General features: G+C 36.3%; 1 protein-coding gene across 12 annotated transcripts in view; it reads left to right on the top strand.

Annotated features, from left to right (window-relative positions):
• ATRX (ATRX chromatin remodeler) overlaps positions 1 to 19,098 on the top strand; it is a 303,341-nt gene that overhangs the window by 169,484 nt on the left and 114,759 nt on the right. For all 12 annotated transcript variants that reach the window (XR_006710928.1, XM_045471900.1, XM_045471902.1 and 9 more), the window contains 4 exons: positions 10,156 to 10,297; positions 11,472 to 11,581; positions 17,894 to 18,040; positions 18,204 to 18,381. Coding sequence is in view for 11 of the 12 variants with exons in the window: in XM_045471900.1 (XP_045327856.1) it covers positions 10,156 to 10,297; positions 11,472 to 11,581; positions 17,894 to 18,040; positions 18,204 to 18,381 (577 nt within the window). In the remaining variant the exon portion in view is untranslated. The remainder of the gene's footprint in view (positions 1 to 10,155; positions 10,298 to 11,471; positions 11,582 to 17,893; positions 18,041 to 18,203; positions 18,382 to 19,098) is intronic.

Raw genomic sequence — 19,098 nt, 5'->3', positions numbered from 1 at the left:
TTTCACATAACTGCAGTCACTATATGCGGTATATGCTGTATTTTCCTCTCCTGTTTATTTCATATAATTTAAATGTATATAAACATGTTCCATGTACTTTTAATTGGTTTATAATGTTTCTTTTCTAATTAACGTTTTATTAAATTCAATAAATGTGCTTTTTAAAAATCAAATATTATCATAAGGCTACATTGAAAAAAAAGTCTTCTGTTCTACTCAGACTCTACTCAAAGGTAATGACTCAGTTCTTCTAGACGTTCTTTGCTCTTACCTATATGATTCTGTTTAATATGCTTATAATGCTGTTTTCTTTATTTCTCAGTTTTAGACATTACCATTATTATATGATAACCGCAGATTTAGTTTTCATATACTGCCTACCAAACACAGAATTCCCTCCTCCCATTCCCTCAGTATGGTTATGCCACAGTTCTGATGAAATCGTTAGTCAGTGTTTGCATGACAATAACGGTAAATATTCACAGCAGGGCTACGTAGTGTTTATTGCATGTATATCTCATACACACACATATACATGTGTATATACATATTGTGTATAATGATTACATTCCTTTTTACATTTTCTAAATTTCTTTAAAAATTTTTTTAAAAATGTTTATTTATTTTGAGAGACAGAGCATGAGTCAGGGAGGGGCAGAGAGAGAGGGAGAGAGAGAATCCCAAGCAGTCTCTGTGCTGTCCATACAGAGCCAGACGCAGGGCTTGAACCCACAAACTGTGAGATCATGACCTGAGCCGAAATCAAGAGTCCATGCTGAACGGACTGAGCCACCCAGGTGCCCCATTCAAAAAATTTTTTTAATGATTATTTTTTAGAGAGAATGCATACGCGTGAGCGAGCATGAGAGGGGGAGGGGCAGAGAGAGAGAGGGAGACACAGAATCTGAAGCAGGCTTCAGGCTCTGAGCTGTCAGCACAGAGCCTGACGTGGGGCTCTAACTCACAGACCATGAGATCATGACCTGAGCAAAAGTCAGATGCTTAACCGACCGAGCCACCCAGGAACCCCTCTAAATTTTTTTTATTGTTTATTCATTTTTGAGAGAGAGACAGAGAGAGAGAGAGAGAGAGAGAGAGAGAGAGAGAGAGAATGAGTGGGGGAGGGGCAGAAAGAGAGGGAGACAAAGAATCTGAAGCAGGATTCAGGCTTTGAGCTGTCAGCACAGAGCCTCACAAGGGGCTCTAATTCATGCACCACCAGATCATGACCTGAGCCAAAGTCAGACGCTTAACCAACAGGGCCACCCAGCATTTTCTGGAGTTAATTTTCTAGAGTTAATGCTGGATGCCCGTAGCATTTTCTATAGTTAATAATGTTTTAGATTATTTTTTCTTATTTTCTGCATACATATGACTAATTCATTTCCTATGTTTTTAGTAAAACCCTAAAATCCCTCAATAATTTTAAAACACATCAGGTGATTGATCAGTTTATTTCTTTTTTCTTTGAAATGATACTGTTGGAGCCTTGTTTTCTCATTCTAATCTTGTCTGTTTCATCTATTTTCACTGTTCTGGGAATTCCCACACCTATCTCTTGTTTTAGATCTCTTGTTTCCTAGATACTTATTTTCCCATGCACCTTGCTTCCCAGAATTTTTGAAGTGGGTAGATACCTTACTTTAATAATGGACTAATTTGGTAATCTGGTAGGTTTGACTGTTCTTATTTACCTGTATTTTTTTTAAGGGGGGATAGATACATGTCCCTCTTTTATTTTTAATGTTTATTTTTGAGAGACTGAGAGAGACAGAGCACAAGTGGGAGAGGGACACAGAGAGGGAGACACAGAATCCAAAGCAGGCTCCAGGCTCTGAGCTGTGAGCTCAGAGCCAGACGCAGGGCTCAAATCCACGAACTGCGAGATCATGACCTGAGCTGAAGTCGAATGCTTAGCCATTGGACTCACCCAGGAGCCACCTTACCTGTATTTTTTTAAATGTTTATTCTTGAGAGAGAGAGAGAGAGGGAGAGAGAGAGAGAGATTGATTGAGCGGAAGCCATCTCGAGTGGGGGAGGGGCAGGTAGAGAGGGGGGCACGGAATCTGAAGCAGGCTCCAGGCTCTGAGCTGTCAGCACAGAGCTGGATGCAGGGCTCAAACCCACAAACCATGAGATCATGACCCGAGCCAAAGTCAGAGGCTTAGCCAGCTGGGCCACCAGGTGCCCTGACTGTTACTTGTTTAGAGTTTCAACCAATTTTCCTTTCACTCCACACCTCTTTCAAACTATTGTGTTTAACTGATACCTCCTTGTCTTGTACTTCTGAGGAATAATATGAAATATGTGATTCTTGTTGGTTTTTTTCTCTATAGGTACTTAAGTTTTGGCCTTTTTCCTTAAACTTTAAAAAAAATACTTGTTTCTTTTTGAAGGAGAGAGAGACAGAGTGCAAGTGGGGCGAGGGTCGGAGAAAGAGGAAGACAGAATCCAAAGCAGGCTTCGGGCTCTGAGCTGTCAGAAGGTTTAGCCATTCTGAAGGTTTTTTTTTTTTTTAATCTTGATGAGGTCCCAGTAGTTCATTTTTGCTTTTAATTCCCTTGCCTCTGAAGACATGTTAAGTAAGAAATTGCTGTGGCCTAGTTCAAAGAGGTTGTTGCCTGTTTTCTCCTGTAGGATTTTGATGCTTTCTTGTCTCACATTTAGGTAATTCACCCATTTTGAACTTCTTTTTATGTATGGTTTAAGAAAGTGGTCCCGTGTCATTCTTCATATCGCTGTCCAGTTGTCCCAGTACCACTTGCTTTGTCAAAGATTAGTTGTCCATATATTTGTGGGTCCGTTTCTGGGTTCTCTATTCTGTTCCATTGATCTGTATGTTTTATGCCAGTGCATACTGCTTGATGATTACAGCTTTGTAATGCCCCTTGAACTTCGGAATTGTAATGCCTCTAGCTTTGGTTTTCCTTTTAAAGAATATTTTGGCTGTTTGGGATCTTTTCTGGTTCCATACAAATTTTAGGATTGTTTGTTCTAGCTCTGTGAAAAATGCTGGTGTTATTTTGAATGTGTAAATTGCTTTGGGTAGTATCAACATTTTAACAATATTCTTCCAATCTATGAGTATGGTATGTTTTTCCATTTCTTTGTGTCTTCTTCAGTTTCCTTCATAAGCTTTGTATAATTTTCAGCATACCTCTGTGTTAGGTTTATTCCTAGGTATTTTATGGTTTTTGGTGCAGTTGTAAATGGGATTGATTCCTTGAGATCTCTTTCTGCTGCTTCATTATTGGTGTATAGAAATGCAGCTGATTTCTTTTTTTTAGTATTTATTTTGTGTGTGAGAGAGAGGGGGGCGGAGAGAGAGAATCCCAAGCAGGCTCCATGCTGTCAGCACAGAGCTGGACGTGTGACTTGATCTCATGAACTGCGAGATTATGACCTGAGCTGAAATCAGGAACCGGAAGCTTAACCGACTGAGCCACTCAGGCTCTGCAACTGATTTCTGTGCATTGATTTTTATATCCCATGACTTTGCTGAATTCATGTATCCATTCTGGCAGTTTTTTGGTGGAGTCTTTCTGGCTTTCCATGTAGGATATCATGTCATCTTGAAAAGTGAAAGTTTAACTTCTTCCTTGCCAATTTGGATGCCTTTTATTTCTTTTTGTTGTTTGATTGCTGAGGCTAGGGCTTTTAGTACTATGTTGAATAATAGTGGTAAGAGTGGACATCCCTGTCATGTTGTTGATCTAAGGGGAAAAGCTCTCCCTTTTTCCCCACTGAGGATGATATTAGCTGTGGGCCTTTAATATATATGGCTTTTATGAACTTGAGGTATATTCCTTAGATCTCTACTTTCTTGAGGGTTTTTATCAGGAAACAATGCTGTATTTTGTCAAATGCTTTTTCTGCATCTATTGAGATGATCACGTGGTTCTTATTCCTTCTTTCATTAATGTGATATATCACATTGATTGATTTGCAGATATTGTGCCACCCATACAGCCCAAGAATAAATCCCTCTTGATCATGGCAAGTAATTCTTTTGACGTGTTGTTGAATTTGATTTGGTAGTATCTTATTGAGAATTTTTGCATCCAGGTTCATTAATTGTCTTGTAATTCTCCATTTTACTGGGGTCTTTGTCTGGTTTTGGAATCAAGGTAATGCTGGCTTCATAGAATGAGTTTGGAAACTTCCATTTCTATTTTTTGGAACAGTTTGAGGAGAATAATTATTAACTCATCTTTAAATGTCTGTGGAATTCCCTTGGGAGGCCATCTGGCCCAAGACTTATTTATTTGGAGATTTCTTATTACTAATTCAATTTCATTGCTGGTTATGAGCCTGTTCAAAATTTCTATTTCTTCCTCTTTGAGTTTTTGTAGTGTGTGAGTTTCTAGGAATTTGTTCATTTCCAGATTGTCCTGTTTGTTGGCATATAATTTTTCATAGTATTCTCTAATAATTGCTTGCATATCTATCTGTTGTGTTGGTTGTGATCTCCCTTCTTTCATTCATGATTTTATCTATGGTCCTCTCTCCTTTCTTTTTGAGAAATCTGGCTAGGGGTTTATCAGTTTTGTTTATTCCTTCAAATAACCAGCTCTTAGTTGGTTTTTTTCCCCAGCTCTTAGTTTTATTGTTGTTTCCTACTGTTTTTTTTTTAAATTCTATTTCGTTTATTTCTGCTCTGTTCTTTATTATTTCCTTTTTGTTGGCTTTGGGCTTTATTTGCTGCTCCTTTTCTTGCTCCTTTAGGTATAAGTTTAGGTTGTGTGTTTGAGACCTTTATTGCTTCTTGAGATAGGCATGAATTACAATGTACTTTCCTCTTAGGATTGCCTTTGCCACATGCCAAAAGGTTTGGACTGTTGTGTTTTCATTTTCATTTGCTTCTCTGTATTTTTTAATTTCTCCTTTAATTTCCATTCATTCTTTAGTAGGATGTTCTTTAACCTCCATGTATATGAGGGCTTTCCACATATTTTCTTGTGGTTGATTTACAGTTTCATGGCTTTGTGGTCTGAAAATAGACAGCATATGATCTTGATCTTTTTGTATCTGTTGAAGGCTGATTTGTGATCCAGTATGTGATCTCTTTTGGAGAATGTTCCATGTGTACTCACGAAGACTGTGTATTCTGCTTTTTAATATCTGTTAAGTCCATCTGGTCCTTCAGAGCCGTTGTTCCTTGTTGATTTTCTGACCATATGATCTGTCCATTGCTGTAAGGTGAGGTATTAAAGTCTCCTACAATAATGGTATTATTACCAATGAGTTTCTTTGTTTGTTATTAATTGATTTATATATCTGAGTGCTTCCAACTTGAGGGCATAAATATTTATAATTGTTAGATCTTCTTGATTAGTAGATCCCTAAATTATTATATAATGCCCTTCTTCATCTCTGGTTACAGTCTTTCTTTTAAAATCTAGTTTGTCTGATATAAGTATGGATACTCTGGCTTTCATTTCACCTCCATTAGCATAATAGATGGTTCTCTATCCCCTCACTTTCAATCTGCAGGTGTCCTCAGGTCTAAAATTAGTCTCTTGTAAAGTCTCTTGCAGCGTATAGATGGATCTTGGGCTTTTAACCATTCTGATACCTAACATCTTTTGATTGGGCATTTAGCCCATTTACATTCAGAGTGATTTTTGAAAGATATGTATTTAGTGCCATTGTGTCATGTGTAGATTTCATGTTTCTTGTGATGTTCTTTGGTCCTTTGTAGTCTTTGCTGCTTTGTACTCAGAGAGTCTACCTTAGAATTACTTGCAGGGCTGGTTTAGTGGTCACGAACTCCTTTAACTTTTGTTTGGGCATGTTTATCTCTCTTTTTATTCTGAATGACAGACTTGCTAGATAAAGGATTCTTTGGTGTGTATTTTTCATATTCAGCACATTGAATGTTTCCTGCCACTCTCTTCTGGCCTGCCAAGTTTCGGTGGACAGGTCTGCTACTACCCTTATGTGTCTACCCTTGTAGGTTAAGTCCTGTATGTCCGTAACTGCTTTCAGAATTTTCTTTTTCTTTATATTTTGCAAGTTTCTCTATGATATGTTGTGGTGTTGACCCATTTTTGTTGATTTTCAAGGGAGTTCTCTGTACCTTTTGGATTTGGATGCCTGTTTCCTTCCCCAGATTAGGGAAGTTCTCAGCTATAATTTATTCAAATAAACCCTCTGCCCTTTTCTCTCGCTCTTCTGGGACTCATATGGTATGGATATTGTTTCATTTCATGGAATCACTTAGTTCTCTAATTCTCCCCTCGTGATCTAGTAATTTCCTTTCCCTTTTTTTTCATCTTTATTATTTTCCATAATTGTGTCTTCTATTTCACCTGTTCTCTCCTCTGCTTCTTCAGTCCTCACTGTCACTGTGTCTAGTTTAGTTTGCATCTCAACTATAGCATATTTTAATTCATTCTATTTTTAGGTCTTTGATCTCTGCAGCAAGGGTTTCTCTGGTATCTCCTATGCTTTATTCAAGCCCAGCTATTAGTCTTATGACTTTGGTCTAAATTCTTATTCACATATATTATTTGTATCTGTTTTGAGCAAGTTTCTAGCTGTGATTTCTTCTTCACCTTTTTTTCAGAGAAAATTCCTCCATTGTCATTTGGACTAAGTTTCTGTCTTTTGTGTGTTTTAAAAGCTTTTTATTTCCTGCATCCAAGAGTACTGCTATTTTATTTATTTTAATTTTTTAAATGTTTTTATGTGTATTTTTTTGAGTATAGTTGACACAGTCTTACATTAGTTTCAGGTGTACAATATAATGATTCAACAAGTTTGTTATGCTATGTTCAGTATCACTAATCCTCTGGGAAATGCAAATCACAACCACGATGTCACCTTATCCATGTAAGAATGGTCAGAATCAAGAAGAGAATAAACGACAAATGTTGGCAAGGATGTGGAGAAAAATGAACCCTCTTGCCCTATTGGTGGGAATGTAAATTGGTATAGCTATTTGGGAAAACAGCATGGAAGTTCATCAAAAAATTGAAAATAGAACTACCCTTTGATACAGGAATCACACTACTGGGCATTTACCCCCCAAATACAAAAGCACTAATATGGAGGGATACATGCACCCCTCTGTTTATTGCAGCACTATTTATAGTAGCCAAACTATGGAAGCAGCCCATGTCCATCGATAGATGAATGGATAGAGAAAACTGGTGTGTATATTCCACATAGTGGAATATTATTCAGCCATAAAAAAGAATGAAATCTTGCCATCTACAACAACATGGCTAGAGCTAGAGAATATAATGCTCAGCGAAATCAGTCAGGTAGAGAAAGACAAATTCTGTATGATCTTACTCATATGAAGAACTTAAGGAACAAAACAAATAAGCAAAGGAAAAAAAGAGAGAGAGAGAGACAAACCTAGAAACAGACTCTTAAATATAGAGAACAAACTGATGGTTACCAGAGGGGAGATGGGTGGGGTTATTGGGACAGGGATTAAAGATTACACTATAAAGACAATGAAAAAAATAAACAGACAAAAAATTATCTCCTCCTACATTCAAGATGAAGTTTGAATAATCCCCAATCCCTAAGATAGCACTTAATAATAAAAATATTATCCAAACCACTAATGAACATATGGTTCCAAAGTCTTAATTAGAGCCTTGTGCATGAGTTTTCTGGTGATATATTAAAATATTATTACAAACTTAGCAACTTAAAATAAGACAAAATTATTATCTTACAGTCCTGTAAGTTAGGAGCTTGATAGTGGCCTGAGTGTGGCTCTACTGGGTTGCCTGCTCAGTGTCTCACCAAGTAGAAATTGAGGTGTTAGCCAGAATGGAGATTTTTATATAAGACTGTGTGTCATTTTTAAGGTCACTTTTTGTCAGAATTAAGTCTTTTTTGCTTGTAGCATTGAGATACTTAGCTCCTAGACACTTCTCTTCACAGCATGGCTTTGAGACCAGTAAGAGACTATTTCTTATCACTTGTCTTTTAAATGGCTCATCTTGATTGGGTCTGGTCCACCTAGGAGAATCCTCTTTTTGGTTTAATCAAACCCAGCTGATTATTAACTCAATTATGGGAATGATATCCCATTCATATTTACAGATGGTCAACCACACTCAAACGGATGGGAGTATATAGGGTGTTTACACCAGAGGATGGGGATATTAGGGACCATTTTAGGATGCTGCCTACCACACCATGCAAACAGGACAAGACATTCAGGAATTTTCCATTTTGACTAATGGATTTGCCCCAGCGATACAAAGCTGGCACACATCCAAGCTAGGACACAGTGAAAAATTTAGTGAATTCTTAGTCTATGTCAGATACTTTGCATACATTGTCTTATTTAATGTCTACAACAACTCCTGAAGGCTGTTTATAATCTTTCCTACTTTGCAGATGGAAAAACTGAAGCTGAGAGGATTTAAGTAACTTGTTAAAATGGAGTTTGGATCTAAATGGTCTGTGGTATTTATTCTCCACTAGGATGTTATCTAGTATAGTATTAATCCTGATTTGTATATCATTTACAGTTTTACACAAGTACAGTATCTATTCAGGTAATTTATCACAGTTTTGTGACTTATTTTTTATTTTTTCATGCAAGAATGATACTGAGGTTATGGTTTAAAAAAGAGTGTCCTTCTAAAGAGACATTTAAAAACATTTACAGATGAAATTCCATGCTTTCTCAGGTTTGCTTCAAAATCATTTGTGGGATCTGAGGAGTTAGAGAATGGGTAGGAGGAGGCTGCCAGTGGAAAAAAAACTGACCAGAAGTTGTTAATTTTTGAAGATGGATAATGGGTAACAGAGCTGATTATACTATTCTTTCTACTTTTGTTTACCTTTGAAAATTTCCATAGTGAATATTAAGTAATCCATAGTTACAGTTTTAAATAAGAAAGAAAATACTGGCTAAGTTTTATTCCTTATATGACATTCCTTACACATCATAATGTCTGCAATTATTTTTAAAGTTTATTTATTTATTTTGACAGAGCACACATGTGCACAAATGGGGGAGGGGCATTGAGAGAGCGTGAGAGAATCCCAAGCAGGCTCTGTACTGTCAGAATGGAGCCCAGCATGGGGTTCATTCTCATGAATTGTGAGATCATGACCTAAACCAAAGTCAAGAGTTGGATGCTTAACTGACTGAACCACCCAGGATCCCCATAATGTGTGTAATTTCAAAATAATGAATTTTATTGGTTTTCATGGAACAAAACTGTTTATAGAAGCATTTCCTTTATTAAAATAGTATTGTGTAGTGGTTAAGAGCAAGGACTCTAGTGTCTGATCCTCTGGGTGTAAATCTTAGTGTTGTGATAGTTGATAATTGTGTGACCTTGTATAAGTCATTTAACTTCTGGGTCTCTCACTTTTTTTTAATTTGTAAAATGGGAATATTTATACCTATATTATACAGTTCTTGGTTGTAGTATATAATGGATACATATTGGGATAAGACAGCAAAAAATGTATACACATACATGTATTCATGTGTATTTATATCCAAGTTTTCTTTTGAATAAGAAACTTATTTAAGATAACTGTTTTCCTTTTGCAGTTAGAGGATATTATATGTTGTTGTCATGTTTCTCAGCCTGTGGTTCTTAAACCAGTATTTCTAAAAGTTTTTTCCTTTCACAACGCATACTTCCACTGTTTTTCAGTGGAAGTCGTTTGGCATCTTGGGTGGGTCAGTTTTTGTTTGGGACTGGCTTTTACATTGTGGAACATCTGTATTTACCTTCCTCTCTGCCTATGTTACATACCAGTCCTTGTGACAACCTTATGTGCCCTTGCACATTTTCAGATGTTTTCTAGAAAATAGAACCATGCTTGTTTGCGAGCCATGTGTCTATTCAAATCTTTAGGGTGGTACCATATATAGAGTGTTTTAGAATACTACTTTTCTCAACAGCTTTACCTATCACGTGTGTTGATACATGTTAGGTGTGAACTGATGATTTAAATTAACCATATTACCACAGTGACTCAGTCTTGTACAGGTTTTTGATTTTGGAAAACCTGTATTAACCTGTGATATGTCCTGATCTTTTTGAACAAAGTATTGGATATGTGGTGTGTAAGTAGATGTGTCTATATTTTGGAAAAGTTTCCTTAGTATTGCTTGAAAGATTTCTCTGAGTTGGCTAACTATAATTCCCTTTCTTGTAGGTGATAGAAATTGAAGATGCTTCACCCACCAAGTGTCCAATAACAACCAAGTTGGTTTTAGATGAAGATGAAGAAACCAAAGAACCTTTAGTGCAGGTTCATAGAAATATGGTTATCAAATTGAAACCCCATCAAGTAGATGGTAAGAAACAGTTATATGATTAAAGCATTTTTATTTTTTTATTTTTTATTTTTTAAATTTTTTGAATATTTATTTTTGAGAGAGAGAAAGAGAGAGAGAGCAAGGAAGGGAGGGGCAGAGAGAGAGTGGGAGACACAGAATCCAAAACAGGCCTCAGGCTTTGAGCTGTCATCACATGTCCAACGCAGGGCTGGAACTCATGAGCCGTGAGATCATGACCTCAGCTGAAGTCAGATGCCTAACCAACTGAGCTACCCAGGTGCCCCTAATTAAAGCATTTTTAATTAAGTTTTACCAATATTTGGTGTCTCCTGTGTGCCTTACATTCTGCTAAGCACTAGCAGTACATTGGTGAGGAAAACAAACATGAACCCTGCCCACTATGGAGCTCATAAATATATGAAGAGAAACAATTGGATGATTGTAAAGAAAATGAGTGTTATAGAAGGGGAAATAAGTGCCACTTACAAATGGTATATATAGCAAATGGATTCATATAGTCTCCAGTGGTTGGCTAAGGGCAGCTGCAGGGTAGGGAGAGGTACCACCATTAGCTAAAAGCTTTCTTCAGAAAATGCTATTTGAACATTTTCAGGTATATTTGTTAATAATATTCTGACATTGGTATTTCTAAAGATACCAAATTATCCCTTTTCTCCACTTCGTTAGAATGGAATCAGTAAGTCAGTTTTCAGTGTGTACATGAATGAATTCATAAGGGAAGTTCTATAGTTCCTACTTCTTGGATAGTGAATCCCCCTTTTTTTTGGTCTTTACTATTGAATAAGGGGAGAGATGATAAATTATCTCCTGGGTTGTTTTCCTGATAAACTCAACAAGCATGAAAGAATATTTGATAGGAATCTGTAAACTGGATAAAATTTTGCATAACATTTCTATTTTAGATTATTCATATGTTTCTTTGAATCGTCCCAGGGAATGAAGATTTGCTGTGACAGATTAGTGAATGAAGGGAAGTGGCTGTATGCTTGTGTTTGCTGTCCTTTTTTCTAATTAACCTTATTGGGTTTGGGAGCATCTCATTTATACTTAGAAGATTATCTCTTTTTAAAATTCTATTTATTAGAAGTTTGGTTATGTTTTTGATGTGTTTATGAAGGAAGATTTTTAACTTGGATCTTTAAATTAAACTTAATGAAGCTGTTGTTTTTAGGTGTTCAGTTTATGTGGGACTGCTGCTGTGAATCTGTAAAAAAAACAAAGAAATCTCCAGGTTCAGGATGCATTCTAGCCCACTGCATGGGCCTTGGTAAGACTTTACAGGTAAGAACAGAAAGGTATTCTGCTTTTGTACATTTCATGTTTTCAAGAATATATATTGGATTCTATTCTGTGTCCCAGGCAGAGTTGTAGTGGCTGGAGATAGAGTGGTGAATAAGAAGATCCCTCCTCAGGAAGCTTATATTCTGGTGTGGTTGAGAGATTTTAATCAAATAAGAAATACATATTTTCAGATAGGAAGAGTTCAGAGAGAATAGAGAGGGAGTGCAGCTTTTAGGAGGTGAGGCAGAGCAGAAATCCTAATGAAGTGAAGGAATAGAGTTACAAGTCATAGCCAGTAAAAAACTGCAAAGATTTTGAAGTGTAAGGAATTTCCTTTACAGTTTTTTAACAGTCTGTGATCCTGTAGTAAGGAGAATGTAAAATACTTTTCACTGTTAAAATACTGCATTTCTGATTGGCAGGAGTTGTAATACAGATAACATTAGTGAATATAGATGTAATATTAAGCCATGAGATAACTATTACAGACTCAATGAGTCAGGACACTTTGTTTTTTATTTTTATTTATTTATTTATTTATTTATTTATTTATTTACCATTTTAACTATTTTTTTGGCTTTTTAAGATTTTAATTCCCGTTAGTTAACACACAGTGTTATATTAGTTTCAGGTGTACAGTACAGTGATTCAGTAACTCCATATGTCACCTAGTGCTAATCATGAAAAGTGCACTCCTTAATCCCTATCATCTTTTAATCCATCCCCCTCCGCCTTCATCCCCAATGTAACCATCAGTTTGCTCTCTGTGATTAAGGGTCTGTTTCTTGATTTGTCTGTTTTTCCCTTTGTTCATTTCTTTCTTAAATTCCATGTGAGTGAAATCCTGTGGTATTTGTCTTACTCCAACTGACTTATTACACTTAGCATTATGCTCTCTAGCTCCATCCATGTTGTGGTAAATGGGAAGATGTCATTTTTTTTATGGCTAATACTCCTCTGTGTGTGTGTGTGTGTGTGTGTGTGTGTGTGTGTGTGTGTGTGAGATCTCACATCTTGTTTATCCATTCATCTACCAAATGACACTTGGACTGCTTCCATAATTTGGCTGTTGTAAATAATGCTTCTGTGAGCATGTGGATACATGTCTGTATGCCTTTCAATTAGTGTTTTTCTATTCTTTGGGTAAATACCTAGTTGTATAATTGGTATTATTAACTTTTTGAGGAACTTCCATACTGTTTTCCACTGTGGCTGCACCAGTTTGTTTTCCCACCAACAGTGCAGCAGGACTGTTGTCCCCACATCCTTACCAACACTAGTTTTTCTTGTGTTGTTTATTTTAGCCACTTTTTTTTTTAATTAAAAAAAATTTAAATAAATATTTTTAATATAATATTTTAAATATTTAAATACTTAAATATTCAATATTAATATTAATAGTTAATTAAAATTTAATATTATTTTAATAATATATTTATATAAATATATTTAAATATATATTTATATTTAAATATTTTTAAATATTTATAATATTTAATATATTTAAATTAATATTTAATATTAATATATAATGATATTTAATATTAATATTTAAGTATTTAAATATTTAACAAAATATTAAAATATTTTAATATAATAAATTTAAAATAAATATTAAAAATTTTTTTTTTAATGTTTATTTATTTTTGAGACAGAGAGAGAGCATGAATGGGGGAAGGTCAGAGAGAGGGAGACACAGAATCTGAAACAGGCTCCAGGCTCTGAGCTGTCAGCACAGAGCCCGACATGGGGCTCGAACTCACGGACTGCGAGATCATGACCTGAGCCGAAGTCAGCCGCTTAACCGACTGAGCCACCCAGGCGCCCCTAAAATAAATATTTTAAATAAATTTTTTTTTAATGTTTATTTTTGAGAGAGAGAGAAGGAGAGAGAGAGAGAGCAGGGAGTGGCCGAGAGAGAGGGAGACACAGAATCCGAAGCAGGCTTTAGGCTCCGAGCTGTCAGCACAGAGCCCAACACAGGGCTCGAGCCCACAAACTGTGAGATCGTGACCTAAGCTAAAGTTGGATGCTCAACCAACTGAGCCACCCGGGCACCCCTGATTTTAGCTATTCTGACAGAGGAAAGATAATATCTCACTGTAGTTTTGATTTGCATTTCCCTAATGATGAGTGATGTTGACCTTCTTTTCTTGTGTCTATTGGTCTATGTCTTCTTTGGAAAATGTCTGTTCATATCTTCTGAATATTTTTTAACTGGGTTATTTGTTTTTTGGGTGTTGAACTTTATAAGTTCTTTATATATTTTGGGTACTAACCCTTTATCAAATATGTCATTTGAAAATATCTTCTCCCATTCTAAAAGTTGCCTTTTAGTTTTATTGATAGTTTCCTTTGCTGTGCGGTTTTGCATTTTGATGAAGCCCAGTTTATTTTTTGCTTTTGTTTCCCTTGCCTCAGGAGTCATATCTTGAAAAATGTTCCTACAGCCAGTGTCAGAGACCTTACTGCCTGTGCTCTATTTTAGGATTTTTATGCATTTAGGTCTCACGTTTAGGTTTTCTGTCCATTTTGAATATTTTTGTGTGTTGTGTAAGAAAGTGGTCAAGGTTTATTCTTTTGCATGTCGCTGTCCAGTTTTCCCAACACCATTTGTTGAAGAGACTTCTTCCCATTGGATATTTGTTCCTGCTTTGTTCAAGATTTATTGGCCATATAATTTGGGGTTTATTTCTGGATTTTTTATTTTGTTCCATTTATCTATATTTCATTTTTGTGTCAGTAGCATCCTGTTTTCATTACTACAGCTTTGTAATATGCCTTGATGTCTGGAATTGTAATGCTTTACCTCTCTTTTTCAAGATTGGTCTGGCTATTTGGGTTCCTTGTGGTTCCATACAAATTTTAGGATTATTTGTTGTAGTTCTCTGAAAAACGCTGGTGGCATTTTGATAGGGATTGCATTAAATGTGTAGATTGCTTTGCATAGTATAGACATTTTAACAGTATTTGTGTTTCCAATCCATGAACATGGAATGTCTTTCCATTTCTTTGTGTCCTCTTCAGCTTCATTCATCAGTGTTTTATAGTTTTCAGAGTATAGATCTTTTGCCTCTTTGGTTAGGTTTATTCCTAGTTATCTTACTGTTTTTGGTGCAATTGTAAATGGGATTGTTTTCTTTATTTCTGTTTCTGCTGCTTTGTTATTGGTGTATAGAAATGCAACAGATTTTTGTATGTTGATTTTGTATCCTGTGACTTCAGTGAATTCATTTGTCAGTTCTAGTAGTTTTTTGGTGGAATCTGTTGGGTTTTCTATAGTATGTCATCTGCAAATAGTGAACATTTTACCTTTTCTTTGCCAATTTGGATGCCCTTTGTTTCTTTTTGTTGTCTCATTGCTGTGGCTAGCACTTTCAGTCTTATGTTGAATAAAAGTGGTGAGAATAGACATTCTCATGTGGCTGTTGGTAGATAGCATATAGATGAGTCCTATTTTTTTTTATCCGTTTTGTCCTTTTGTGTCTTTTGGTTGAAGCATTTTGTCCAGTTACATTCAAAGTAATTGTTGATAGATAATGTATTTATTGTCATCTTATTATTTGTTTTGTGATTGTTTCTGAAGATTTTCTCTGATCATTTCTTGTTTTTTGTCTCTTGTTTTTCTGATTTTCTTTAATATATTTGGATTTCTTTCTCTGTATTCTTTGCATGTTTATTGGTGGTTTTTGATACATGGTTATCATTAGGTTTGTTATAGCCTCTTCCGCATATCACAGTCTATATTAAGTTGATGGTCATTTAAGTTCAAACCAATTGTTTCCTGCTCTCTTCCACATGTTTTCTGTATATGGTGCCATATTTTATATCCTTTTATTTGTTCGTTTAATGATGTTTCACAGTGATGTTCATTTTTAATGCTTTTGTGTTTCCTACTTTTATACTGTCACGTTTTCTCTCCTTTCAACTCAAAAGAGTCCCCTTTAATTTTCTTATAGGGCTGGTTTATTGGTCATTAAACTCCTACAGTTTTTGTTTGTCTGGGAAACTCTGGTTCTCTTTCTATTCTGAATGATAGCCTTTCTGGACAGAGTATTTTTGGCTACAGATTTTTCCCATTCAGAACCTTGAAAATTTCATGCCAGCCCCTTCTGGCCTGCAACATTTCTTCTGAAAAGGCTGTTAATAGCCTTACGGGTTTTTCTTTGTATGTCACTGTTGTCTTTTGTCTTGCTGCTTTGAAATGTTGGTTTTTTTCCACTATATTTTGCCAATTTAATTAGAATATGTTTTGGTGTGGGTGTGCTTTTGTTCATTTTGTTGGGAGTTCTCTGTGCTTCCTTGATCTGGATATCTGCTTCCTTCCCCAAATTAGGGAAGCTTGCAGCTATTATTTTTACAAATAAATTTTCTGCCCTCTTTTCTCTGTCATCTTCTTTTGGGGGTTATAAAAATACAAATGTTATTAATGTTTGAGGGAGTCACTGATTTCCCTAATTTTGTTCTTATTTTGCATAATTCTTTTATCTCTCTTTTGTTTAACGTGATTACTTTCCATTACTCTGTCCTCTAGGTCATTAATTCATTCCTGTGCTTCTTCCATTCTGCTCTTCATTCCAGGGAGCCTATTTCTCACTTTGTTTATTGAGAGTTTTATCTCTGTTGTGTTACTCTTTATCTCTCTGGTAAGGGTCTCACTCATGTCTTCCTCTCTTTTCACAAGTCCAGTGAATATCCTTTTATCGTTACTTTAAATTCTCTCTTAGGTTAATTACTTATATCTGTTTCACTTAGATCTCTGGCCTTAGCCTTATTTTGTTCTTTCATCTGGGATAAATTTCTCTGTCTTCTCATTTTGTCTGTGTCTCTGTGCCTGTTTCACTGTGTTAGAAAAGTAAGCTACATCTCCTGTTCTTTAGGGTAATGGCCTTATGAAGAAGAGGTCCTGTAGTGCTGTGCCATATAGTGTCCCATGTTCCCCAGGGTCTGTTGCTTCTGGGACTAACTCCAATGGGTGCTGCGTGTGCTTTGCTGTTTTGTCCTGGCTGCTTTATCCTTCAGGCCAGTTGTCTGCAGAGGCTCTCTTTATCTTAGCAGTGTTTGGTCCATGGTCTGAATATGGTGAGTTTTAACTAGGTGTGCTCTGGTCTGCTTGTGGAATGAGAACTGTTGCAACTGCTGCTAAAACAAGACCATGAAAACTCCTTGGTCAGGGGACATGGTGTGAGCAGGGGTTTGGGCTGGTCTGGGGGTGACTTGGAGGGGTGCTTCGAGTGGAGTGCTGTTGTTGGGGGCTTATTGTAAATAAGTTAGGTAGGGAGTGCCAGTGCTTATGCTCAGGGTCAGGACAGAGAAATGGTGCTGGCCAGTTTTTTTGTTCCTGGAGGGGTCTCTTGGTGAGTGCTGGGATGTGGTTTGAGATAAGCATATATCTTCCCCACTGTGTGCTCCAGTTGCTCTTCAATTCGTTCTTTCCATGTTGTATGCCCACGGGCTGTTTGCCTTCTCTTCAAGAGCAGCACAGTGTCTTCAGGGCTCCATTTTAGCGATGACTGCTGACCTTTAAAACTTAAGCCCCGCTTTTTTCAAGAACTCATGAAATTCAGCCCCTCCCTTTCTAAGTCAGTTGCTGTAGGGATTCATTTTCCCTGTCTGCTTTACTGTGTGATATTCTGTCCCTTACCCTTCTCCGTAACCATGGCTCCCTCCCTGCCACAGTGACCATGATCCTTTTCTGCCCTAAACCGCATCTCCACACTTCCTACTTTCTTCGATGTGGCCTCTTCTTTACCTTTAGTTGTAGAATTTATCCTGCCAGGCTTTTGGTCAGTTTCTTGGGTATTTATGATGATTTGATAGTTATCTAGTTGTATTTGTGGGATAAGGCAAGCTTAGGGTCCTTGTACTCTGCTTCGATCTTCCCAAGGTATCAAGTTAGAACACTTGAAAATAGAAAAGTACTGCATAGCAGAATTCTCTTCTGAATGGGTGATGGTAGCTTCTGAACATTTGTGGGGATAGACGTTGTGTGGAGACCAGCGACTTCGTCATAGTTTTGGTATGGTTACTTCTTATATTCATATTATTATTATTATTATTGATCATAGGATCATGAAGCTTTAAGGTTAGAAGAACCTTATATATTATGTAGTCAAACTCCATCTTTTTATATATTATAATATCTCTTTCCATGTACTTTGCCTTGTTTGGACATTGTGAGCTTTGATTGGTTGCTTTATTGTTTAAAGGTAGAAGAAAACCAAGTTACTAAATCGTAAGATTGTTTCATTTATTTTAACTTTTTTACTGATATTTTAGTTGAAGATGGTAACTTAATTTGGTTTTTTGTAGGTGGTAAGTTTTCTTCATACGGTTCTTTTGTGTGACAAATTGGATTTCAGCACAGCTTTAGTGGTTTGTCCTCTTAATACCGCTTTGAATTGGATGAATGAATTTGAAAAGTGGCAGGAAGGATTAAAAGATGATGAGAAGCTTGAGGTATTATATTTTAAATATTTTCTCTTATTAAAATAACTGCAAGAAATTCATATAGTAAAAGAAAAGGATTTTTAATTATTAAGGATGCATATTTACATGGGAATAAGTAGTATTCCTACATTCCTAATAGCTACCTTTAAAAATCTTTATTTTCTCACAAAAGGTCTCTGAATTAGCAACTGTGAAACGTCCTCAGGAGAGAAGCTACATGCTGCAGAGGTGGCAAGAAGATGGTGGTGTTATGATCATAGGCTATGAGATGTACAGAAATCTTGCTCAAGGAAGGAATGTGAAGAGTAGGAAACTTAAGGAAATCTTTAACAAAGCTTTGGTTGATCCAGGTAATATATTAAGAGACACTGAGATAAATAAGTTGAATAAAAAATTGCTGATGTTCGGTTTAACAGGTAACTACTTTATTGAGCAACTGGTAAGTAGCTGGTTTTTGTTTATCCTTCAGGTTTTTTCCTTTTTTTTTTTCTTAGTAAAATTTTATTAAGGTGATAGCACCCTTACTGTTGCCAGCTGTTCAGAATTCAGTTGTTGAGTCTGGAAGTATTTGAAGTTTTTATGGGAGATCTTGTTAATAAGTAAAATTACATTAGGTACCTATGTCACAATTGCATTTTCTTCCAGCTGTCTGAATATTAGATGATAACAAGACCTTTCTCCATACTCTGAAAACAGTTCTTAAGTTTCTTTCCCAACTTTATATCATTAGAAGAATTGCTACATGGTCCCCCCCACTATGTTTTGAAGTGTCATCACTATGGAAAGTTAATATTTGCAACACTGTCTAACCTTAGGACATTAAGATCCAAATATTTAATTCTTAATTGGCACTTGGAAAAGCAGCAAGTTGTACTATTTGCAAAACTAATTACTTTTTTAAAAATTTTTTTTATCTTTTTATTTATTGTTGAGAGAGAGAGAGAGAGAGAGAGAGAGAGAGAGAGAGAAACAGAGTGCAAGGTGGGGAGGGTCAGAGAGAGAGAGGGAGACACAGAATCCAAAGCAGGCTCCAGGCTCCGAGCTGTCAGCACAGAGCCTGATGCGGG

Source organism: Leopardus geoffroyi, chromosome X (genome assembly GCF_018350155.1).
Source record: "Leopardus geoffroyi isolate Oge1 chromosome X, O.geoffroyi_Oge1_pat1.0, whole genome shotgun sequence".
In the NCBI taxonomy this organism is placed as follows: Eukaryota; Metazoa; Chordata; class Mammalia; order Carnivora; family Felidae; genus Leopardus; species Leopardus geoffroyi.
This window is presented reverse-complemented; position numbering and strand designations above follow the sequence as displayed.